Source organism: Lissotriton helveticus, chromosome 2_1 (genome assembly GCF_964261635.1).
Source record: "Lissotriton helveticus chromosome 2_1, aLisHel1.1, whole genome shotgun sequence".
Lineage (NCBI taxonomy): Eukaryota > Metazoa > Chordata > Amphibia > Caudata > Salamandridae > Lissotriton > Lissotriton helveticus.
Genome location: NC_136059.1, coordinates 1522696451 through 1522719872, shown reverse-complemented (window position 1 = coordinate 1522719872; position 23422 = coordinate 1522696451). Strand labels below are relative to the sequence as shown.

Genomic DNA, 23422 nt, shown 5'->3' with positions numbered 1-23422 from the left:
CTGAGGACACTTCCTTTTTTGGGCTATGCCAAATAATTCCACAGATGGAAAGCACATTTTGAAGATTATTTCAGTCACTTTAGGCTGTAGTTTCCAATTGTGGTGATCCAGTGAGAGATAACTGACAGAGTTCACTCTCATGTTGAGGCAACCTTCAAGCAGGGCGCTACTTGAAAAATTCACATGGCTGCGCCCACTGGCACATGTGAATTACTTTCCAGCAATAAGATCCTACACCACACTGCCTCCTGTTGTAATAGACAGTTGTGCTGGTGCCTGGAACCAACAAAATGGATGATGCTATGAGACCAGTCAGACTTAAGACCTACAGGACCAGGAAATATGTTTGAGTTTGTAAGCTAAGAATCATCTCCTGAATATCCATGATCCTTTGAAGAGGAACGAAGGTCTTCACACTGGTTGTGTCCAGCACTGCACCAATAAAGGTCTACTTTGAGAAGGTGTGAGGTAGGACTTTGATTGGTAAAGACCAGGTCAAGGAGAAGAGTCATCTTGTACTGAAGATTTTCTTGCCCAACAATGGGGATTTCGCCTTTGGCAAACTGTTGTCCAACTAGAGAAATCTCCTTCCTGTAATGTTATGGGGTGCGTGTTTAAGTGGTGGTAGAGAAAAAGAGGGGGCCCATAACATTGTTTTCCCATGTTAATACCTGTAGAAAAGTTTGGGAATATCAAGTCCTTTTTTAAAAAAAAATCCAATTTGCAGCTAAAAACATAAATGCCATATAGACGGGGTATGTGGTACACCACAGCTGGCTGCGCCATCTAGGAGAAAGCTTGCATTCCATCATAGCATACCTTCCCTCAATGTCTTTTGAATTTTTTCTGGTGCAGGTCTGGCCTGCACTAATATAATTACCTCTCCACATTAAAAACATGCACTACACCGGGTGCAGTGCAAAAACCATAACTTGCAGCTGATTAGTGGGTCCTCATCAACTGCTGTCATACTGTGTATCCTGTAGCATCTATGAGGTAAAATGCTCTTGGTGTTAACCTTGGACTACAGCCAGAGTGCCACAGTTGGTGGCCTACTTCACTCACACAGTTTTTGCCCACAAGGGACATTGGGCCAGATGTGCGACCATCCAAATTGTGACTCACAATTTGCGCTTAATTGTGAGTCGCAAATAGCGAGCCACAATTTGGAATGTACAACAGTGTCAGAGAGAATGATTGCGATTCCCAATGGGGTTGCAAAATGCGAGGCTCATGAATATTAATGAGCCACGTGCAATCTGCGATCCCATCGGGAATGGCTGGCCCTTCCAGGGATGGTGGCCTGCTGGGCTCAGCAGACCTGCATGTCTGGGACTGCTTTTAAATAAAGCAGTTTTTTTTAATGCAGCCCGTTTTCCTTAAAGGAAAACGGGATGCATTTCAAAAAAGAAAATTTAAGCGTTTTTGCTTCGTTTTTTAAGGGCAGGTAGTTGTCCCTGGGAACAATGCCTGCCCCTAAAAAATATTTTCGCCTGCATTTGCAAAGGAGAAGGGGTCCCCTGGGGACCCCTTCCCTTTTGGTGCATGCATTATCACCCTCTTGAAGAGGGCGGTAATTTGCAAGTGTTTTGCAAGCGCAATTGCTGTCGCAAAACATTCATACATGGCTTGAAGGTCGCTATTAGGAAGAGAACACCCCTTCCTAATAGCAAGTCGCAAAACCTATGTAGCGAGTCACAAATAAATTTCGACTTGCTAAATAGGGTTTGTATGTGGCCCTGTAGGTTTTTTCACGTGCAAATGGGTCACAAACCCGTTTGCGCATGCAAAAACGGGTCATACATCTGATCCAGTATTAGCTATTAGGGACAGTGTGATGATCTGTGGCAGATTACGGAAACAAAAGTGAAGATGCAAACTCTTACAGTTCGTGTCTGCGCTGGAGAGAACAGATCATAACAAAATGGAGCTGTGGTTTGAAACTGTAGCTCAGTCTTCCACTTCCAGAGAGCCCAGCATTATTTTCAAAAAGGGTGAGCATCCACCCATAGATGGATGCAGTACGTGACTGCACCCACCTGCCTGGGATGCCTGAGGGGCCAGTATTCAAACACAACTTCCTGTTGGGGCGCCTTGGCTGTGTGCCTAGTCATATATGGTGCACAATGAGTCTGTTTGCCCCTACAACAACATCTATAGTATGGGATGGACACAGGGATAAAGGTGTTCTCTCCTGTGTGTGACACAAAATCCCCATGCAAATGAAGGAACTCCCTTATGAGATCATGAGAATGCAAAAAATGTGTCCGGGTGACCTGTATTGCAGACAAGAGACGTATAAGCCTGTACTGCCAATTCAGTAATAACAGGGTGCATCAGGCGTGCTAAAAAGCTGCACACTCTCTTTGCATTTTCGTGACACTTATTTAATACTGCGCTCCACACATATCTTTTGACAATTTAGAGGCACTGTTAACGTTACATGTCATCAAAGCAATGCTGTTTTATACTTTACGTGGAAATGATTTTAGTAGTTCACAAGATGGGAACAAGGTATTTAAAAACACTAATGATGATCGTCATTACAGAAGAAGGATTTGCACTATCAACTATCGTCTAAGATTGATACTATCAAAGGAGGGGGCAGGTCTTACCTTCTCTGCAGTAAGCTCCTTTCCAGAGGCCATGAGCAGGACACTTTTGTCAACAACATTCAGGGCACACAGTGATCCAGGAGAAGCTTCCACTTGCAGATTCACGCTGGAGGCTGGAAGGGTCTTCTGTGCCGAGAAGTCTATCTTCACCTGGTAATGTATGAAAGGGTTAAGTGGGCAGATCCATCTGAAGCAATGTTCACTCAATCCACAAAATATACAACAACCACGAGTAGAGCACCCACGCTTCAGTCATGACCTCAAGCAGGTGTAAAGGCTATGCTATGGATTGTTTTCTAATCGAGAGTCCAACTTTACCAACTATAGTTTCTTAAACACGGGGAACTATGTTTGAAGTGTATACAGGTCTGATGCGGGCCTAATGTGAAAGTGAACTGATTCTATGGACATATATCTGAACCTGGGTGATGCCAAGGCTGAATTGCTTATGGGTGGACCCTGCCTGTAATGGCACTGATAAGCTAAAGAACTATGGAATTGCCATCTGGATCTCTGACATGAGAAGGGATGGTAGCTTGACCATCTGTTTGGAAGCCTGGGTCGTCTTCAGGGAGAAGCAGCCACCAAATCGAGTTCCAGTCTAAAAATAATGTCCTAAAGTTCAGAAACCTCTGGAAGTGTACCAGAGAATGGATTTAAAGAAGTAGCTATCAGGACCACACTAATGGTAGCAGGCACTGGGCATTTTCCTGATGGGCCAGAAGGGTAGGGGCTGGTTTTGGACCCATGGAGGCCGGTTTTGCAGCAGTGTTTCTCACTAGCACCTCCCCCCCAAACTACCGGGGCTAGTCGAGCAGATTGCCAGGGCTGGTTGCTGTTCCCAGTCTGACGTGGGAGCTATGCACTGGCATGGCATCCACAGACAAGCAGAGATGCGTGCAGCATATTGAGGTCTTGGCAGGGGGTTCCTTGCTGCCCTAAAAGGATAGAGCCTTTCCAGCTCAGATTCATGGAAGAAAGAGGATACATTGAAAAGTCCATAGAACAAAAAAGGTAGGAGACACAGATAAAAACATCAGAGTCAGATAAGTGAGGAAAAACAGTAGTGCAGATGATGGCCCATGGATCAAATCTAAACCAAAATGAGGGAGACGGTCAGTGACACAGAAAAATATGAAAAAAGGTGGAGAAAAGGGGAGCTTTTACCCATGAATACGTGAAATGTGACTAAGACGTCTGAACATAACTGAAACATGAAATAAGTGGCACTGAGTGTAGTTGAAAATAAATGTGCCTTTAGTCTTTTGTCAAATAGCTTGTGCTGATACTTATTTCAAGAAGAGGGACTGAGAAGCACCCATAACACAGTGGTCGTCATCACTACCGGCCTTTACTTGGAGAATTGGAGCAGCCATTTTTCACGGTAAATATAATGAAACCAAGAGACAATACAGAACATGACGACAATGAAAATTTCCCATGGTTCAGACTGATTTTCATCCATCACCTTTGTATTAAGTGAGGCTCACTGGGTGGCACAGCTGTACCCAGTAGTGGGGTCCGAGTTTGCTATGCCATATGACTATTGCTGCACCTCATGAGTGTCACCCACTGTGGGCGAAATGTGCCTCTATTATATTAGAATGAATTAAATTACAGTCAACGAAATAGGGCCATGTCCACCAAAATGCAAAGCACTGTTATGGGGGTTCATCAAACTATGATAATGGGGAGCCCCGCTCCCCCGCAATGGCCCTTGTTTGTATCTAAGGTGGAAATTAACTTGATTGATCTTCTGTCTTTAACCTTATGGAACAATTATTTCCAAAGTAAGCAGTCTGCTTTATTAACTCTATGTTTACTAGACCCAGAGATCATATTACGTACATCTCACATCTTTCCAACATGAGGATCACACTAGTGATTTTTTAATTTAAGGATTGATATTAACCCTTTACATTCGATTCCATTTCCTGCTGCTAATTGATACCAGTCTGGAGGGAACTGTTGATGTTCTCTTAAGTTATAATGCAATTGCATTCATATTTTTTACATTGTTTGTATTTATTGCATGTCGTCATAGTTTTATTCAAGTTTGGTAGATTGATTCGAGAGATGGCAACGTCCCTAATATCTGAAATGATGTTTATGGTTGTGGCTATAGCTCCTGGACGTTTTCAATTGCTTTTTATAAGCAGAGTACGCAATACTGTTATGACTCTTTAAGTAAGTAAGTAAATGTATTGTGTATAGTTAATTAAAACCTTTACAATTATTATACAAGAAAATCTTTGAACTGGCGTTTTAAAAAAAATGAAAAAAAGTAAATAGGCAATCTATACAATTTTTTTAAACAAATTGATATTGTCTGAGTTCTGAACTATTATTTACACCTCGGTCCTTTGGTTTTGGGCTGTTGATCTCGTTCCATGTTTTTTCGTTTTCTGTATTAAAAAAGGCTAACTTTCTTCAAAAATCTGGTAGCCCTGCATGCTACATGCAACTGTTGTCTATTCAGTGCTAACATGACTGCTGGCCGACATGATCTAATTTGAAATGTGCGAAATGCGTGTAATAGATAGAAACGTCTCAGGTTATTCAGAGATGGGCAAATGCACAGTAAATGAATCAGAGTTTCTTCTGCTTGGTCACAAAGTCTGCAGAGTGATGTTGGCCACGTTTGTTTCCATGCAGGGATCTGATCTTTTGAGATGAATGTCCCCATCCGAGTTCGTAGTAGCAGTTGTTGGGTAATTGTCGTAATGTGATTGACTAAGTATGGTTGTGGGGAACATCTCTCGTACGAAGCCAATACCATCCAGCCGTGTTTTTTCTTTGCTAATGCGGCTTTATCTACGATCCAGGCTTTTTGTTTTGCCGCATTGTTGGCTATTTTTTTAAAAGCAGCAAATACTGTTATGATTTTATTTTATAATAATCTATTTTCTATATTAGTCACCTTTTGTAAAATGTTATATGCTGATGTATGTCTTGCTACTACTGAAATGTGCCTGGGGTTGAAAAAAATATGTTATGTGATAGACTCCGTTCTGAAAAAACTAAACATCTTGCTACTACCGAAATGTATCTGGGTTGCTTGTGTTCCTTTTCAGAGAAGAAGGCAACTCAATAAATCATAAGCTTTACAGCCGGGTGACTTCCCTTGCCCCTACATCATTAAAAGCTTACGGGGGCCGGCTTTAGAGCTGGTGGAACCCCGTGCCACATTCACTTTTGATGCCCCCACGTCCCTTGAGCGCCTCCTTGGATTCTCTCACTATCACCTGCACAAGTGCCCCACATCTCTCCTATCATATGATATTGCTAAGCACAGTGCCCCCCCACGAAGTCACAGCACCCCCTCCACAGGTCAGCGCCCAGTTCGGCCGTACATTTGCAGTGCCCTAAAGCCAGCCCTGAGCTTACCTGGCCTCCTCGTTCCTTAATTTGCCATAGCATTTAAGGAATCGCAAATTTTGTGATACCTTAAATGCTATGTATGAAGCATTTTTTTTTTGCGAATTTTTGTTAAGGAATCACAAATTACCACCAACTTGTAGTTGATGGTAATTTGCGAAGTCTTCAAAAAATGCACAGCACCCCCTCCACAGGTCAGCGCCCAGTTCGGCCGTACATTTGCAGTGCCCTAAAGCCAGCCCTGAGCTTACCTGGCCTCCTCGTTCACGTTCTTGAAAGACATTCTCCCGGTTTACTTAATTAAGGACGCAAATAATATAAAAGAGCAAAGAGACAGTATGTTTAACAGGTCTAATAGCATACATTTGCAAGTTTTAGGAGTAATTAAGGGGCAGATGTATCAATCGTTTTGCGACTCGCAAAGGCCGAAATTCGGAGAATGGCGACTCGCAAATGGTTGTTTTGCATGTTTTAGAATGTATCAAAAATTCGCAAATTAAGGCATTGCAAAGATTTGCGATTCCTTAATTTGCCATAGCATTTAAGGAATCGCAAATTTTGCGATTCCTTAAATACTATGTATGAAGCATTTTTTTTTGCGAATTTTTGTTAAGGAATCGCAAATTACCACCAACTTGTAGTTGATGGTAATTTGCGAAGTCTTCAAAAAATGCACAATTTTGCATTTTTAAAGGTGGCATGTGACGCACACACATGCCCATGGGGCATGTATGTGCGCCATATGCACACACATGTACATTTCAGGGGTGCAGCAGGGTGTCTTTCAGACACCCCTGCACCCTTGAAATAATTCTCAAATTGCGATTAGCAAATTGCGAATTCGCAATTTGAGAATTCGTTCAAATCATTCCTATGGGCCTCCTGGCCCATAGGAATGCATGGGAAAATATTCCTTATTTGCGAATTCGCAAAATGCGAATTCGCAAATAAGGAAGTGTAAGAAATCGCTAAAAAATAGCGATTTTTTAAATACATTCCATTTTGCGATTTCTAAATAGCGATTCCTTAAAAATCGCTATTTAGGAATCACAAAATTGAATCTTGATACATTTGCCCCTAAATGACAAACTGCATAGTGTAATTTTCTTTCTAAAACAGGCTTCCGAATTATTATCTTATTTTCAGACACCTTCAGCACAATATTTCAGCCAGCACATTTTCCCTCTTAGCAGCCCCCTCGGCCTATGGCTTTCTCAAGAAGAGAAGGGCACAAGGAAAGGACATAGTACAGCTGATGGGTAAAGTTTATCTTAAGGTGTGGGTTACAGTGCAAATCAAGAGATGGGGCTAAAAATAAAATTGGTTGAAGAAACACACTATGCATAAGTGCGAAAAAGGTTTAGAAGCCACAGTGCTCTCTAAGCACAATAGCTGTAATAAACATACTAGTCTACACAAAACAATAAATGGCAATACATTTGAGACAAGAACTTCTAAAATAGTATGTATGTCAGGGTGTAGATAAAGATTAGTAATACGTATGAGGGGAGCTGTTTTATCTTTGTCAGAGGTCTGCTGTGTAATGCGCTAAAAGGAGCTTCAGTGCCAAAGATTAGCGTCAATATAACAAAGGGTCTGTAGGGACATCCTTTGCAAGCACAGTGAACTCTGGGAAAGATGGGTGAAAGAGAAAGTGGGTTGTCACAGTAGAATTAGGAATGATGTTCAGACAGGTGTGTCAGTCTGTGAATGCGGCCTGCTACATGTCTAAGTGCAATATCGGAAGTCTTGTGGCATTGTGTTTTTTTGTGGGTTCAAATTCTGTGGTAAAAAGGGCGTCATTGTGTGTTGCACCTCTTGACGTCACCACAAGACTAGCCATCTTGGAAGTACACAGACTGTGAGTTGTCGGGCTTTAATTTAGGCATAAATGGAGGCCATTTTAGGTTGTGATCGAGCATCATGAATACTGAATATGAACTGAAAAATTGAGGTCATGGTTTAAAGAACCGCGCAGTAAATCAGTAATAACTAGAGATATGTGTTATAGACGTTAGGTGTATTGATCTGCATTGGTGTTAATAACAGAAAAAAAGAACTCATGCAATGATGCTAAGATCAGATTCGTGCCAATTAAGAGGCTCAATCTTGGTTAAGTTTTTAAACTAGTAGGTGGCGAACATTATACTATTTGTGACAACGCTAATCTCATTTCAAAATGCAATGCAAATTAGTATGTTTGTGTTAAATAAAAGCTTTGTTGATGCTTAGTCCCAAGATGAACGATAATATGTTTTTCTGAAGTTGTCAAAAAATAGGATAATAAATCAAAAGTCGGTTTTACAAAGATAATTATACTGTGCAATTCCATAATTCTTTGTTTCGATGTTAAGTGACATCGGAGCCACTATTACGATGTGTACACCTATACATCACAGTGACATCACATAACGAGGAGCCTCACCTGCGATCAGAAAGCATAACAGAAACACTAGCATGAAGAAATGCTGTTGGTGGAGAATGTGTGTTTTGGTGTTGCATGCCAATCTAGCATGGCTGTGTGCACAGCATGCAATCTACGCCATCGGCCATTAACCTGTGTAGCACTGGAAGTTGTCATCAGCGATTCACATATGACAAATGTTGCCAGAAAGGCATGCAATTTCACATGGTACCTATTCTGGTAAATTGTCTCCCTTCCTTTTTGTACGCCACAGGTTTCCTCAGAGAAACCCAAGCTATGAGGATTTATTGCCAATGCTAGCTGTATTACATAGCTCTATGTAATGTCACATGTATGTTCCCTGGCTGTAAAAGAGTGGTAGGGTTAAAGCAATTTCACCACTCCCTTGACGGAAGGAATAGTCTAACACAAAGCATCCAATGTAGGGGATTAGATGTCTCTCTTTTTTCACCCCTCCACCCTGCCGCTGCCCAGAAATAAGATATACTTTAGCTTCAGTTAACACTTTTCACCTTTACATTGCAGCATGTGAAACCTCTACTCACCTTAGCCCAGTACTGTAAAAAGATCCCCTCAAGTGGAAGGACTGTGCACACCACCTTATATTTAGATTTTCACTTCTCCCAGTAGTAAATTGCCTGAAACACAGCTCATCCTGTCAGATGTGTCCCCCTGGTCATGGCACCAGCATATATGACGGTATGAGATCATTTGAGTGCAGAATCAGTGATACAGCTGGCGGTCATATCATCAGGGGATAAATGATACACAGCACGTCTAGTAAATGATACACAGCACGTCTAGTAAATGATACACAGCACGCCTAGGAAATGTGTCCTAGTTTGGGCTGTATTTACGACTTATGAACGTCTGCACACTTTAACCAATTAGAGATGTTCAACATTTAGCTATCAGTTCTCCCTCAGTTGTTTTTCACCTTAACAAAAAGAACCCAGACACACCATGACAGTCCCTTTTCTTGGGATCGACAACCTTCTTTATTCTCAACACCCACCTTGTTGGCAAAGCACTTCTCTATTTTGAAGAGAGTCTTATCAGCAATGACTTCACCATTGGGAAGGATCGTCATTATAAGTACATTGGCCTGGGGCGCAAGACTGGAGCTAATGTGCAGCTGCATCGTGAAGCTCCCAGAGGCAGTGACTCCTATGTAGAGAAAATAAAGATAGTAGAGTTACAAGGCAGTTACAGCAGACTCCTGCACATAAAGCACGAGTCACTTGGTCAGAGAGAAACAATTCTATGTTTGTGGATTACTAGAGCAGCACCTTAGGTGGAAGGAAAGAGGGAAAGAAAGAGAAGAGTGACGGACTGCAAATCTAGCAACTTTTGATCTTGGCCCAACATGACACATTTTATTTATAGAACCTAACAGAAGACAGACTAGCATTATATCTTCCATATCTTCCTGAGTTGTCTATCATTCCCATAGGAATCCTCAAACGAATCAGTGGCAGTCAATGTTCACATCTCCCTGCAATACTTGATCCCCTGATGTACCCTTAGTAAGCTGCCTCAGCAATAGTCTGCATCATTAACTTCTTCTGTAAGTGATTATCAAGACTCATTTATTTCAAAAGTCATCAGTATGCACTACTTTCTTACCACGTAGGCCCACATGCATCAAAGCAAAAACCGGTGACAAACGGGCAGATTCTCAGAATCTGCCCATTTGCGACCGGTATTTTTGCATTTGGGATGCATCATCCCAAATGCAAAAATCGCAATTTAAGTAATCTCTAAATTGCGATTACTTAAATTGCAATTGCATTTAAGGAATCTCAAATTTTGAGATTCCTTAAATGCAAAGCATCAAAGTAAAAAAATGAGTGAATTCGCTAATAGGGGGAGCAAATTACCATGAAGTTGAACTTCACGGTAATTTGCACAAAAATTTGAAAACTGCACTAAAGTGAGATGTATTCCCATTCATTCCTATGGACCTCTAGAGGAGGTATTTCTTAATTGCGACTCGCAATTTGCAAGTCGCAATTAAGGAATGTTTAGAAATTGCTATTTTTTAAGCGATTTCTACATGCATAGCCTTTTGCTATTCATTATTAGCGAATCCTTATTTTTCGCTAATAAGGAATCGCAAATGGCATTGTTGATGCATGTGCCAGACAGTCTTTGCAGGTTTTATCACACAAATGCATTTGTAATGTAAGTTGTTACAAATAATTCGTTTACAATGTGAGGTAAGTTTGGTAAGTATATAAATTTGGGATTGATTATTTTTGAGAAATGAGAATTTTGGAATAAATAGTTAGAGTTAAAAAGGTGGGCTGAGGAGTAAACTCATCCTCCAAAAATACGGCATATGGAGGTTGGTTTAAAAGGGGTAACCGTTAGGGGGGAGTAGATGTTGGAATAAGAAAGGGGGCTTGTGGGGTTTACTCCACAAAAATAGTTGATGGAGGTTTACATTTTTTGGAACGGGATGTCTTGAGTATGGGTTATAGGAGATAAGGGTTAGGAGGTTTCCAAATTATGAGGGGCTGATATGTTTGGGGTGCAGGTATTTATTTTGTTATGGTTGTGGATAGTTTTTTGGGTGGTTACATTAATTTAGTCTTTTTTTCTGCAAATTAAGTTTTAGAAGCAAGTTGCTATAGTTATATTGAGTAAATAAGGGTAGGGAGTGTATTAAAGTTTGGGTTGCTAATTTTTGGGACTGCAGGTATTTATTATTTATGGATCTGAGTATTTATTTACAATACAGTACAGTAATTTAAATTTGTATTTTATTTGTTCACCTTCATTTTTAAGAGTGGATGAGTGGGTTAGAAGGGAGAAGGGTTTGGAGTATTTTAGTATGGGGTGCTGATTGTGTTGGAGTATAAGTATGTTTTTTAGGTGTGTAGGTATGTAAGCTATACCTGACTAAAGAGCCCAATCATGATGAAACCAGTCTTGGGTTGTTTGCGTTCTGGTTCAAAGACAGCATGGCCTGGCAGTACAACCTGGACTGTTCCTAATGCAGCACACTCAAGACTGATTTGCATCTGATTGGGTCCAAATGGAGTTGGCAATGTGTGCAAAACAACAATGGATTTGGATGCAGCCTGAGGAATTACCTGTGGCTAAAATTAATTCTAGCGTTCCATCAATCACTATTTTGTATATTTCAGTGCTGAGGTTATAGGAGATAAGGGTAGGGAATGTATTCATTTTGGAATGCTACTTTTTTTAAGGTAAAGGCATTTCGTTTTTGGGTTCAGGATACTGCTTGCACGAAGGCTTATTCAAGGCTTAAGCATGTTTTAAATGCTTCAAGCAAAGATCGGGGCTTAATAAGAGAAGCTAGAAGGAATTATAAGAAGGCGCTAAAAATAAGGAAGGATGAAATGAAGAGAGAAGCATGGAATACTCTACATGAGGCGTCCATGACTCGAGATATTGTTGCTTTCTGGAAGGCGGTTAATGCCCCCTTTTTTTAATGATATCCCCAAGGCAACTGTAGAGATTGGTATTACGGAGAAGGAGTGGGTATTATATTACGCCAAACTCTATAGTGACCAACCTCTGTCTGACCAGGAAAAGGAAGGGCAAGAATTCGATCAAGAGCTCTACCCCCCCTCCCAGCAACTGGAGATGGGCTTCACTTTGGAAGAAGTTAAGCTAGCTATTAAAGCTAGTATGGGTGGTAAGGCCCCGGGCCCGGACGGAATTCTGGTTGACTTGTTTAAAAACAATGTAGCTCTATGGGGACCATTACTCACCCAATTATTTAATGCATGTTGCTGTATAGGCCTATTAAAGACGTGGTATGAATCCAACATAGTTCCCATATATAAAAAGGGTGATAGAGCAAGCCCAGCTTGCTACCGCCCAATTTCACTCCTAGATTCCACTGTTAAGATAATTGGGCGTGTGGTCTTAGATAGACTACAATTTTGGGCAGATGAGCAATCAATCATCAGCGATCTCCAACATGGCATTCGAAAAGGTCTTGGCACTGTTGACCAGAGCATAAATCTTCATATTCTTTTAGACACATACACGAAATCAAAGGGAGGGAAGCTGTTTTTAACTTTTGTTGACCTAACGTCAGTTTGATTGCGTCATACATGTAAAATTATGGGCAATTCTGGAAAGGCTGGGGGTAGACAGTCGGATAACTGCCTTTTTGAGGCAATTATACTCCGGGGAAAGGGCAAAGGTCCGATTTGGAAGGACGGGGACTTAACTAGGGGGTTCCAGATTTTGAGAGGGGTGCGGCAAGGCTGCGTCCTTGCCCCATTCCTGTTCACCCTATATATTAATGATCTTGAGAATACTCTGCTTAGGGAGTGCAGGGATCTGCCTATGGCAGCGGCACGATCTGGATCACTGACAGAATATCGACAGACAAAATTTCGACCTACCAAAATATCGAGGTAAAAATATAGAATGCCAGAATATCGACTGCCTATCTACAAACAGGTAAGTACAAAAATATCGACTCCAAAATATCGATTGTAAAAAATATAGACTGTCAAAATATCGAATTTTTTAAATGTCTTAAAATTAATTTAAAACTAATATAATGATAAATATAATTAATTTAAACATACTTAAAATAATTGAATAAATGTAAAATTAATAAATAATTATTGTAACTTTAAAATAAAACATTTATTATATATATACAGTTGCAGGTATCCCAAGCAAAGTGACCACAGGAAGAAACTTATTGTTCACGTCTTTTAATGTCATCTTATAAATAATTATTGTAACTTTAAAATAAAACATTTATTATATATATATATATATATATATATATATATATATATAAATATATATATATATATATATATATATATATATATATATATATATTTTTTTTTTTTTTTTGAGGCACGGTTTCCAATCACCGCCGTCGCTCCACTGCTTCCCGGGTGCCAGAGACGCCAGCGTTGGTGAGACGCTTCAATATTGCTGCACGCTTTTCGTATCCCGAAAAAGAAAGGCCGGCACGCTGGTATCCAATTGCAAAATTTTTAATCACCAAACCCCCCTGACCCCTTACAGACGCGTTTCGCCTTCACAGGCTTCGTCAGTGTAACATTACTGTGTGATAAGAATCACCATTTTAAAGACCTGGGTTATCCACCTGCTTCATCAACATAAACAAAGGACATCTTTTTTTAAATGCATTGTGGTCGCCATTTTGTAGTGTGCAAATAGTATTGCTTTGCTTGCTCTATCATGGTGATTAGTATAAAAAAGTGCATAGTGCTCAATTTAAAAACAAGTAACATTATTTCAATAAATCAATGCTTTTTTTACATTCATTCAGTTAGTGCAGTAACTAGGATTGGGATACATTTTGGGTGTTTTTTTTTTTTTTAAATAAAAAACCAATTTTTCCCCCCAAGTCATCCTCTTTGTATTATTTCGCCCTGAATGGGCGTTCAGTTAAACAGTGCAAAATCAACAGTACAAACCCAAAATTACAAGGCATTGGATGTCAAAATAGGAAGGAAGTACAGATGTTATTCAGTTCTAATTCTTTGATTATGGTTTCCTTCCCATTACTGACTCCATCATGCTCACAAGTGAACCCAAAGTTCTTCATTGTTGTTCAAACCCCAGGGAGCTATCGTTTTTAAATTAATGATGTGTTTTGATTCTAAGATGCGTAGGGCTTTTTCCCTATCACCTCCCCGTTCTGATTTGGGGACCTGATCCATGCAATAGTAGCTTAATTTCTCCCACTTGCTCTGATGGTGTGAGGCAAAGTGGCGGGCTACCGGATACGCTTTGTCCTTATTGGTAATAGCCCGCATATGTTCAAGGACCCTGAGTTTCGCGGGTTTGATGGTACTACCAATATATCGTAGTTTGCACGGACAGGTTAGACAATACACCGTGTACTCCGAGTTGCAATTCAGCAACTGTTTTATTTTCAAATTGGGTTTGTTCTCGCCTGTGCGGTTTGGGTATTCAGATGTTTTTTCACTAAATTTGCATGCCTTGCATTTTAAACAAGGGAAGAACCCCACCGCTTTCGAAATCTGGACAGGTTTAATCACTGGTTTAAAGTGGCTGTGGACCAGATGATCCGCCAAAGACGGACATCTTTTGTATGTGATTAACGGTCTTGGCGGCAGATTACTCTTGAGGATTCTGTCAGAGGTTAGTAAATGCCAGTGTTTACGAAAAATATTCGTTATTTCGCCTGATTTTGTATTGAATTCCGTAATCATACGGATCTCATCAGGTGCCTCAGTTTTTAATTTAGGAACTAGGAGATCCCTCCTGTTAGCTGTAGAGGCTTTCACACTGGCCTGGGACAGGATATTCCTATTGTATCCCCTCTCCTCAAATCTGTTTTTCGCCTCAGCAGCAGCAAGAGCATAGTCTTGAGTAAGAGAACAATTTCTCTTAAGGCGTAAGAATTCGCCATATGGTACATTTTTTATTAAGCTTTTTGGATGGTATGACTTAGCATGCAAGACTGCATTCCCTGCAGTGGGCTTTCTGTACAATCTGGTGTTTAAGATGTTATTATGTACAAATACCTCCAGATCTAAATAGTTAATACAGTTGGTGCTGATGGTACTAGTAAACTTTAAATTAAGCGTATTAGTATTTAGGTGGGAAATGTACTCTTCTGCTGATTGGCGATCTCCCTGCCAAATTATAAAGAGGTCGTCGATATACCTCGTCCACATAAGTATCTTATCCGTCCACTGCCGATTTGAGTCGTTCCAGGCTTCGTGCTTCTCCCACCATCCTACGAAAAGATTCGCATAGCTGGGGGAGAAGCACGAACCCATGGAAGTACCTCTTTTTTGATTGTACAGTGGGTTCACTTGTGAGCATGATGGAGTCAGTAATGGGAAGGAAACCATAATCAAAGAATTAGAACTGAATAACATCTGTACTTCCTTCCTATTTTGACATCCAATGCCTTGTAATTTTGGGTTTGTACTGTTGATTTTGCACTGTTTAACTGAACGCCCATTCAGGGCGAAATAATACAAAGAGGATGACTTGGGGGGAAAAATTGGTTTTTTATTTAAAAAAAAAAAAAAAACACCCAAAATGTATCCCAATCCTAGTTACTGCACTAACTGAATGAATGTAAAAAAAGCATTGATTTATTGAAATAATGTTACTTGTTTTTAAATTGAGCACTATGCACTTTTTTATACTAATCACCATGATAGAGCAAGCAAAGCAATACTATTTGCACACTACAAAATGGCGACCACAATGCATTTAAAAAAAGATGTCCTTTGTTTATGTTGATGAAGCAGGTGGATAACCCAGGTCTTTAAAATGGTGATTCTTATCACACAGTAATGTTACACTGACGAAGCCTGTGAAGGCGAAACGCGTCTGTAAGGGGTCAGGGGGGTTTGGTGATTAAAAATTTTGCAATTGGATACCAGCGTGCCGGCCTTTCTTTTTCGGGATACGAAAAGCGTGCAGCAATATATATATATATATATATATATATATATATATATTTATATATATATATATATATATCACACAGTTGCAGGTATCCCAAGCAAAGTGACCACAGGAAGAAACTTATTGTTCACGTCTTTTAATGTCATCTTGCAAGCCTGCAACAGAACAGCGTGACAACATCGGTAAAAGTCTGAACGCCAAACGTGTTTCGGGAAATGGAGTATCCCTTCTTCAGTGGCGTGTGGTTAGTGAAAGGCAGAGAGCACTAATTATTTATATGCAAGTCCAGCCCATATGGGCGTGACCGTGAACCCGGTCTTCTGGGTCTCGTAGTCTGTAGTACATTCTTCCTGGTGGGCGCGCTCCTCATGTCCTCAATTAAAACCTGTTAACTCCCCAAGTGGGTAGATGTGTACCCTGTCGATAGCCTGCCCCGCTTTGTAGATGCCATCATGGAGCAGTCGGGCCTCATCCTGCAAGACGCCCGAACATCTTCCTTCCTTTCAGCGCCTGCGTCAGTGTGACGGAGGCTTAGGATCCGCGAGCAGCGGAGGGTCATACTTCACGGCCGGGAAACGACCATAGCAAATCACACAGTTGCAGGTATCCCAAGCAAAGTGACCACAGGAAGAAACTTATTGCTCACGTCTTTTAATGTCATCTTGCAAGCCGGTAACAGAACAGCGTGACAACATCGGTAAAAGTCTAAACGCCAAACGCGTTTCGGGAAATGGAGTATCCCTTCTTCAGTGGTGTGTGGTTAGTGAAAGGCAGAGAGCACTAATTATTTATATGCAAGTCCAGCCCATATGGGCGTGACCGTGAACCCGGTCTTCTGGGTCTTGTAGTCTGAGGTACATTCTTCCTGGTGGGCGCGCTCCTCATGTCCTCAATTAAAACCTGTTAACTCCCCAAGTGGGTAGATGTGTACCCTGTCGATAGCCTGCCCCGCTTTGTAGATGCCATCATGGAGCGGTCGTGCCTCATCCTGCAAGACGCCCGAACATCTTCCTTCCTTTCAGCGCCTGCGTCAGTGTGACGGAGGCTTAGGATCCGCGAGCAGCGGAGGGTCATACTTCACGGGCGGGAAACGACCGTAACAAATCACACAGTTGCAGGTATCCCAAGCGAAGTGACCACATGAAGAAACTTATTGCTCACGTCTTTTAATGTCATCTTGCAAGCCGGCAACAGAACAGCGTGACAACATCGGTAAAAGTCTAAACGCCAAACGCGTTTCGGGAAATGGAGTATCCCTTCTTCAGTGGCGTGCGGTTAGTGAAAGGCAGAGAGCACTAATTATGTATATGCAAGTCCAGCCCATATGGGCGTGACCGTGAACACGGTCTTCTGGGTCTTGTAGTCTGTAGTACATTCTTCCTGGTGGGCGTGCTCCTCATGTCCTCAATTAAAACCTGTTAACTCCCCTAGTGGGTAGATGTGTACCCTGTCGATAGCCTACCCCGCTTTGTAGATGCCATCATGGAGCGGTCGGGCCTCATCCTGCAAGACGCCCGAACATCTTCCTTCCTTTCAGGGCCTGCGTCAGTGTGACGGAGGCTTAGGATCCGCGAGCAGCGGAGGGTCATACTTCACGGCCGGGAAACGACCGTAACAATTGACACAGTTGCAGGTATCCCAAGCGAAGTGACCACAGGAAGAAACTTATTGCTCACGTCTTTTAATGTCATCTTGCAAGCCGGCAACAGAACAGCGTGACAACATCGGTAAAAGTCTAAACGCCAAACGGGTTTCAGGAAATGGAGTATCCCTTCTTCAGTGGCGTGTGGTTAGTGAAAGGCAGAGAGCACTAATTATTTATATGCAAGTCCAGCCCATATGGGCGTGACCGTGAACACGGTCTTCTGGGTCTTGTAGTCTGTAGTACATTCTTCCTGGTGGGCGCGCTCCTCATGTCCTCAATTAAAACCTGTTAACTCCCCGAGTGGGTAGATGTGTACCCTGTCGATAGCCTGCCCCGCTTTGTAGATGCCATCATGGAGCGGTCGGGCATCATCCTGCAAGACGCCCGAACATCTTCCTTCCTTTCAGCGCCTGCGTCAGTGTGACGGAGGCTTAGGATCCGCGAGCAGCGGAGGGTCATACTTCACGTCCGGGAAACGACCGTAACAAATCACACAGTTTCAGATATCCCAAGCGAAGTGACCACAGGAAGAAACTTATTGCTCACGTCTTTTAATGTCATCTTGCAAGCCGGCAACAGAACAGCGTGACAACATCGGTAAAAGTCTAAACGCCAAACGCGTTTCGGGAAATGGAGTATCCCTTCTTCAGTGGCGTGTGGTTAGTGAAAGGCAGAGAGCACTAATTATTTATATGCAAGTCCAGCCCATATGGGCGTGACCGTGAACACGGTCTTCTGGGTCTTGTAGTCTGTAGTACATTCTTCCTGGTGGGCGCGCTCCTCATGTCCTCAATTAAAACCTGTTCACTCCCCAAGTGGGTAGATGTGTACCCTGTCGATCGCCTGCCCCGCTTTGTAGATGCCATCATGGAGCGGTCGGGCCTCATCCTGCAAGACGCCCGAACATCTTCCTTACTTTCAGCGCCTGCGTCAGTGTGACGGAGGCTTAGGATCCGCGAGCAGCGGAGGGTCATACTTCACGGCCGGGAAACAACCGTAACAAATCACACAGTTGCAGGTATCCCAAGCGAAGTGACCACAGGAAGAAACTTATTGCTCACGTCTTTTAATGTCAGGTAAAACATCGGATAGCTTAGAGGTAAAAATTACTATTTCAACTCCAGAGAGCGCAACAGTAGGGAAAACGTTGGATAGCGTAGGGGTAAAAATTAGTATTCCCACTCCAAAGAGTGCAACAGTAGGGAAAGCGTTGGATAGCGTAGGGGTAAAAATTACTATTCCCACTCCTGTGAGTGCAACAGTAGGGAAAGCGTTGGATAGCGTAGGGGTACAAATTACTATTCCAACTCCAGAGAGTGCAACAGTAGGCAAAGCGTTGGATAGTGGGAGGGTAAAAATTACTATTCCCACTCCAGAGATCGCAACAGTAGGGAAAGCATTGGATAACGTAGGGGTAAAAATTACTATTCCCACTAAAGAGAGTGCAACAGTAGGGAAAACGTTGGATAGCGTAGGGGTAAAATTTACTATTCTCACTCCAGTGAGTGCAACAGTAGGAAGAGCGTTGGATAGCGTAGGGGTAAAAATTTCTATTCCAACTCCAGAGAGTGCAACAGTAGGGAAAGCGTTGGATAGTGGGAGGGTAAAAATCACTATTCCCACTCCAAAGAGCGCAACAGTAAGGAAATCGTTGGATAGCGTAGGGGTAAAAATTACTATTCCCACTCCAAAGAGCGCAACATTAGGGAAAGCGTTGGATAGTGTAGGGGTAAAAATTACTATTCCCACTCCAGGGAGTGCAACAGTAGGGAAAGCGTTGGATAGTGGGAGGGTAAAAATTACTATTCCCACTCCAGAGAGTGCAACAGTAGGGAAAGCGTTGGATAGCGTAGGGGTAAAAATTACTATTCCCACTCCAGAGAGTGCAATAGTAGGGAAAACGTTGGATAGCGTAGGGGTAAAAATTACTATTCCAACTCCAGAGAGTGCAACAGTAGGGAAAGCGTTGGATAGTGGGAGGGTAAAAATTACTATTCCCACTCCAGAGAGTGCAACAGTAGGGAAAGTGTTGGATAGCGTAGGGGTAAAAAATTCTATTCCCACTCCAGTGAGTGCAATAGTAGGGAAAGTAAATACTTCATGTATAAATATAAATAACATAAATATTAATACCAATTACAAATTAATTAAAATATTTTACAATTGTATAAAATATATTAATTAATCAATAACAATTAAAAATAACAATTAATTAATAATAAAAATAACCTACTAATACTAATTATTTACCAATTACCCATAAATTAATTTACAATTTAAAAATATTTAAAAATTAGACACAAAATAAAATATTTAAATAATGTAATTACTTACTATTAAATTACTTTCCAAGCTGTTCCCCTATAAACCCACAACCCACTACAGAAAATATTTTAATAAAAGTAACATATTTATCAATTAATCAATTACAATAAATTACCAATTATATTTTAATTACCAATTAGTAATTAATAAACAATTAATTCTAAATAAATACCAATAAATAAAATAACATATTTAATTAATTATAAATAAATTACTTCCCACCCTATTCCCCTATAAACCCACAATCCGCTACAGAAAATAAATTACTAAAATTAACATATTTATCAATTAATCAATTAAAATGAATTACCAATTATATTTTAATTAATTACCAATTAACAATTAATTAACAATTAATTCTAAAAGAATACCAATAAATAAAATACCATATTTATTTAATTATAATTAAATTACTTCCCACCCTATTCCCCTATAAACCCACAACCCGCTACAGAATTATAATACACAAAAATTAAAAATTCATATTAACTTACCTTAATTTCGATATTTTTGTTGTCTATATTCTGTCTAGTCGATATTATGTCCATTCTATATTTTGGAATCGATATTATTGCTATTCTATTCGATATTAACATTTTCTAGTCGATATTTTGGTAGTCTGTATTCTGTCTGGTCGATATTATGTCTATTCTATATTTTTAACTCAATATTCTGTCTAGTCGAAATAAAAATCTCGATATTTTGACTCTATACCCACGATCTGTCCCTGCACTCCTATATGCAGATGACGCGGTCATGATGGCCCTGACACCCATTGCTATGCAAAGGGTGGTAACGTCCTTTTCACAATTCATGACAAATCTGGGCCTTACAATTAATTGCTCTAAAACCTTTTCAATGAACTGCGGCCTTGGGGCAAATAAAAAGAAAAAGTCAATTTGTATCAATTCGAAAGTTTTAGATTTTACTCCCACATTCTCCTATTTAGGGATATTGTTTGATCAGTCTGGTTCCTGGAGCAATGCAATAAAAACTAGAAGGCTCCTTTTTTGTAAGTCCTTAATGGTCCTGACAAACTTTAGCAGAAAGCTGGGTAGGCGCTCACCTTGAGAATCACTGTGCATTTACAGAGCTACATGTGTAGCAATCGCTACATATGGGGCAGGCATTTGGGGGTATGCCAATGTTTCTACATTGCAGGTGGCAGAAAATATCTTTCTTCGGTACCTGTTAGTATTGTGTTTTTATCTAGGAGCCTAATTCGATATTACTATTTTATGCCCTTGTTCGGTTATAATCAATAATATCCCTATAACGGCATAATAATCATATCCATATTCAGTCGTAGCACATGCTGTCACATTAAGCAAGGCTACTTCCCCGGCCCCCTAGAAAGCACAACGAGTTCTCTAAACAATCCAAACCTCCAGCAACCTGGGAAATCCCCCTTGCTTTTGTTTTGATTTCATCCTAGAACTCCTGTAAAGCACTGTAAGAACGGCCAGTTCTTAGTGACATCTTTATTGACGTCTTATGTCCAACCTTACGTCAAACCCGGCACCCTTCAGGTATAAATATACCAACGTTGCCTTAAGCAAACACACGGTGGTGATTTTGGAGCAGAGCAGCTATCTACTTGCCCGAGAGCCCAGCTGATGCGAGAGCCCACGGACGCTGCCCCTCCTCTTTTGACGCACTGAGAGAGACGCTGTCTTTTCTCCTGCCGAGAAATCCAGCTCCGGTGTTTCCAGATACCTTCGCGGGTTACTGGGATATCGAGTCCTGAGAGAGAGATACCAGACCTCCTGCTTTCTAATACCCAGGTACGGAGCTGACTAAAACCTTAGAGAGAGTTCTTGATTCAGATTCTTGGCAAAACCAACTTAACTTAAACTGCTACTTACTTTCTCCTTCCCACGTATTAGGCTTAGGTCAGGTACACCGGGGTAGGCGTATTTAGAAGCACCAGTTGAGTACGTTAGTCAATGTATATAAAGTATGTATATATTTTATCTATTTTAAAGTATCTTATGGCTAAGAAACCATATCAATGCTTTTACAGTATTATTTCTTAATCCTCCTTTTACTGTACGCACTTTACTTTACTATGAGTATTGCAATAGTGGCAATTCATTTCTCTTGCATGAGAAAGAAGACTGCTCAATAAATAACAACCTTTTATTGAAAACGCCGGTCTTTCTTTTCTCTGCACTCTGGTGAAACTAAGTATGCACATTTGACTGAGCGAAATAGCTGTCTATTGTTTTCACACGACTCTAGAGATACACTCTTATTCTGAGAGAGCAAAGTTGTCATGTTATATGGTTGTCAGAAGCAAATCCCTTCTTGTCTATCCAGGGAGGTTAAACTCCTCCTCGTTTATTCGAGAACGTTTCTAGTGACCTCTGAGCTAGCTGGCAAAAACTTAAGACTAATATAGTCAGTAGAGACCTAGTTGACCTCAGTCCTACGTCTACACTGCTGAATATATTATTCCAATGCGCAGAGCCTATTGGGACTATAGGAACTACACTACATTAGCAGTCCCGGACAGTGTTTCCACCCTAATTTGCCACACAGAACTCGGTGTTCCGTACTTGGAAGATATAGTTAAGGTTCAACCAGTCTTATTATGGCATAGAGTTTGGACCACTGAAGAGACTGTTTTTAATCGTTCTATTCTAAAAGATGTAATGAGTATTGACAATGCCAACAAAATTAGATGGCTACACTATGTCAAAATGTTTTTGTCACAAATAGGCCACTTGGAATATTTTAACGATCCCCTATTAATGCTACAGGTTTCGAGAAAAGCACTTAAAAACCTTTGCATGATACACCTGAGTGACCTAAGAATAATTAACGAAATGACCAAACCCACAGTGGTAGCACATCACCTCACCCTGGTTACTGGTAACATTCAACTTTACATCTTGCTACCTATAAAGGATTTTGAGAGGTTTCTACTAACACGCCTCAGACTTAACATCCTGCATAGATCCTTAAGTTTTCCTGAGGTGAATGATTGGTCACGATCACTCTCTAAGTGTCCTTGTGATGATCTGTCAGCTCAATCGTCCATGCATGTTTTATTTTTCTGTACATTTTACATGGTACCGAGGAAAAAATGGATTGCCCCACTACTAAAACGTATGGAAATAAGACGATGCTGCCCTGTATTCTTGGCAATTCAGAAACTGGATGATATACTAACTGTTGCCTCTGTCACTGCCTTTCTAAAGACTGTTTTTAGATTTCGGAAATCAATTATAATATGAATTTTATTATACATGTTTTTATCATGTGTAACTTTACGGTTCTTTCTTAAATATGAATTTTGATTGTGATAAGACAACTGTACTTTTATGGGTATTTTATATGTACAATAACCAAATAAAGTTATTTGAGTGAGAGTGAGTGAGGTTTCAGGGTATCTGTGCCTGTCGTTTAATCATTTGTTCTAATTTGAATTTCATTATATTCAGGCACATTCTTTCGAATCAGGATGTCATGGTTATAGGAGATAAGGTTGAGGAGTATTTTAATTTTGGGGCAACATTTTGTGCGGTGGGGGGGTACAGATATTTATTTTGTAAATGGTCTTAGGGTCAGATATACCTAGCTTGTTTGAGCTCACAAATGGCC

The 23422-nt window shown here is 40.8% G+C and overlaps 1 protein-coding gene across 1 annotated transcript in view; it reads right to left on the bottom strand.

Annotated features, from left to right (window-relative positions):
* LOC144818753 (alpha-2-macroglobulin-like) overlaps nt 1–23422 on the bottom strand; it is a 1363397-nt gene that overhangs the window by 764996 nt on the left and 574979 nt on the right. The window contains exons 14-15 of the mRNA XM_078676468.1: nt 9434–9585; nt 2616–2765 (exon numbers count right to left, since the gene is read on the bottom strand). Of these exons, the coding sequence (XP_078532594.1) occupies nt 2616–2765; nt 9434–9585 (302 nt within the window). The remainder of the gene's footprint in view (nt 1–2615; nt 2766–9433; nt 9586–23422) is intronic.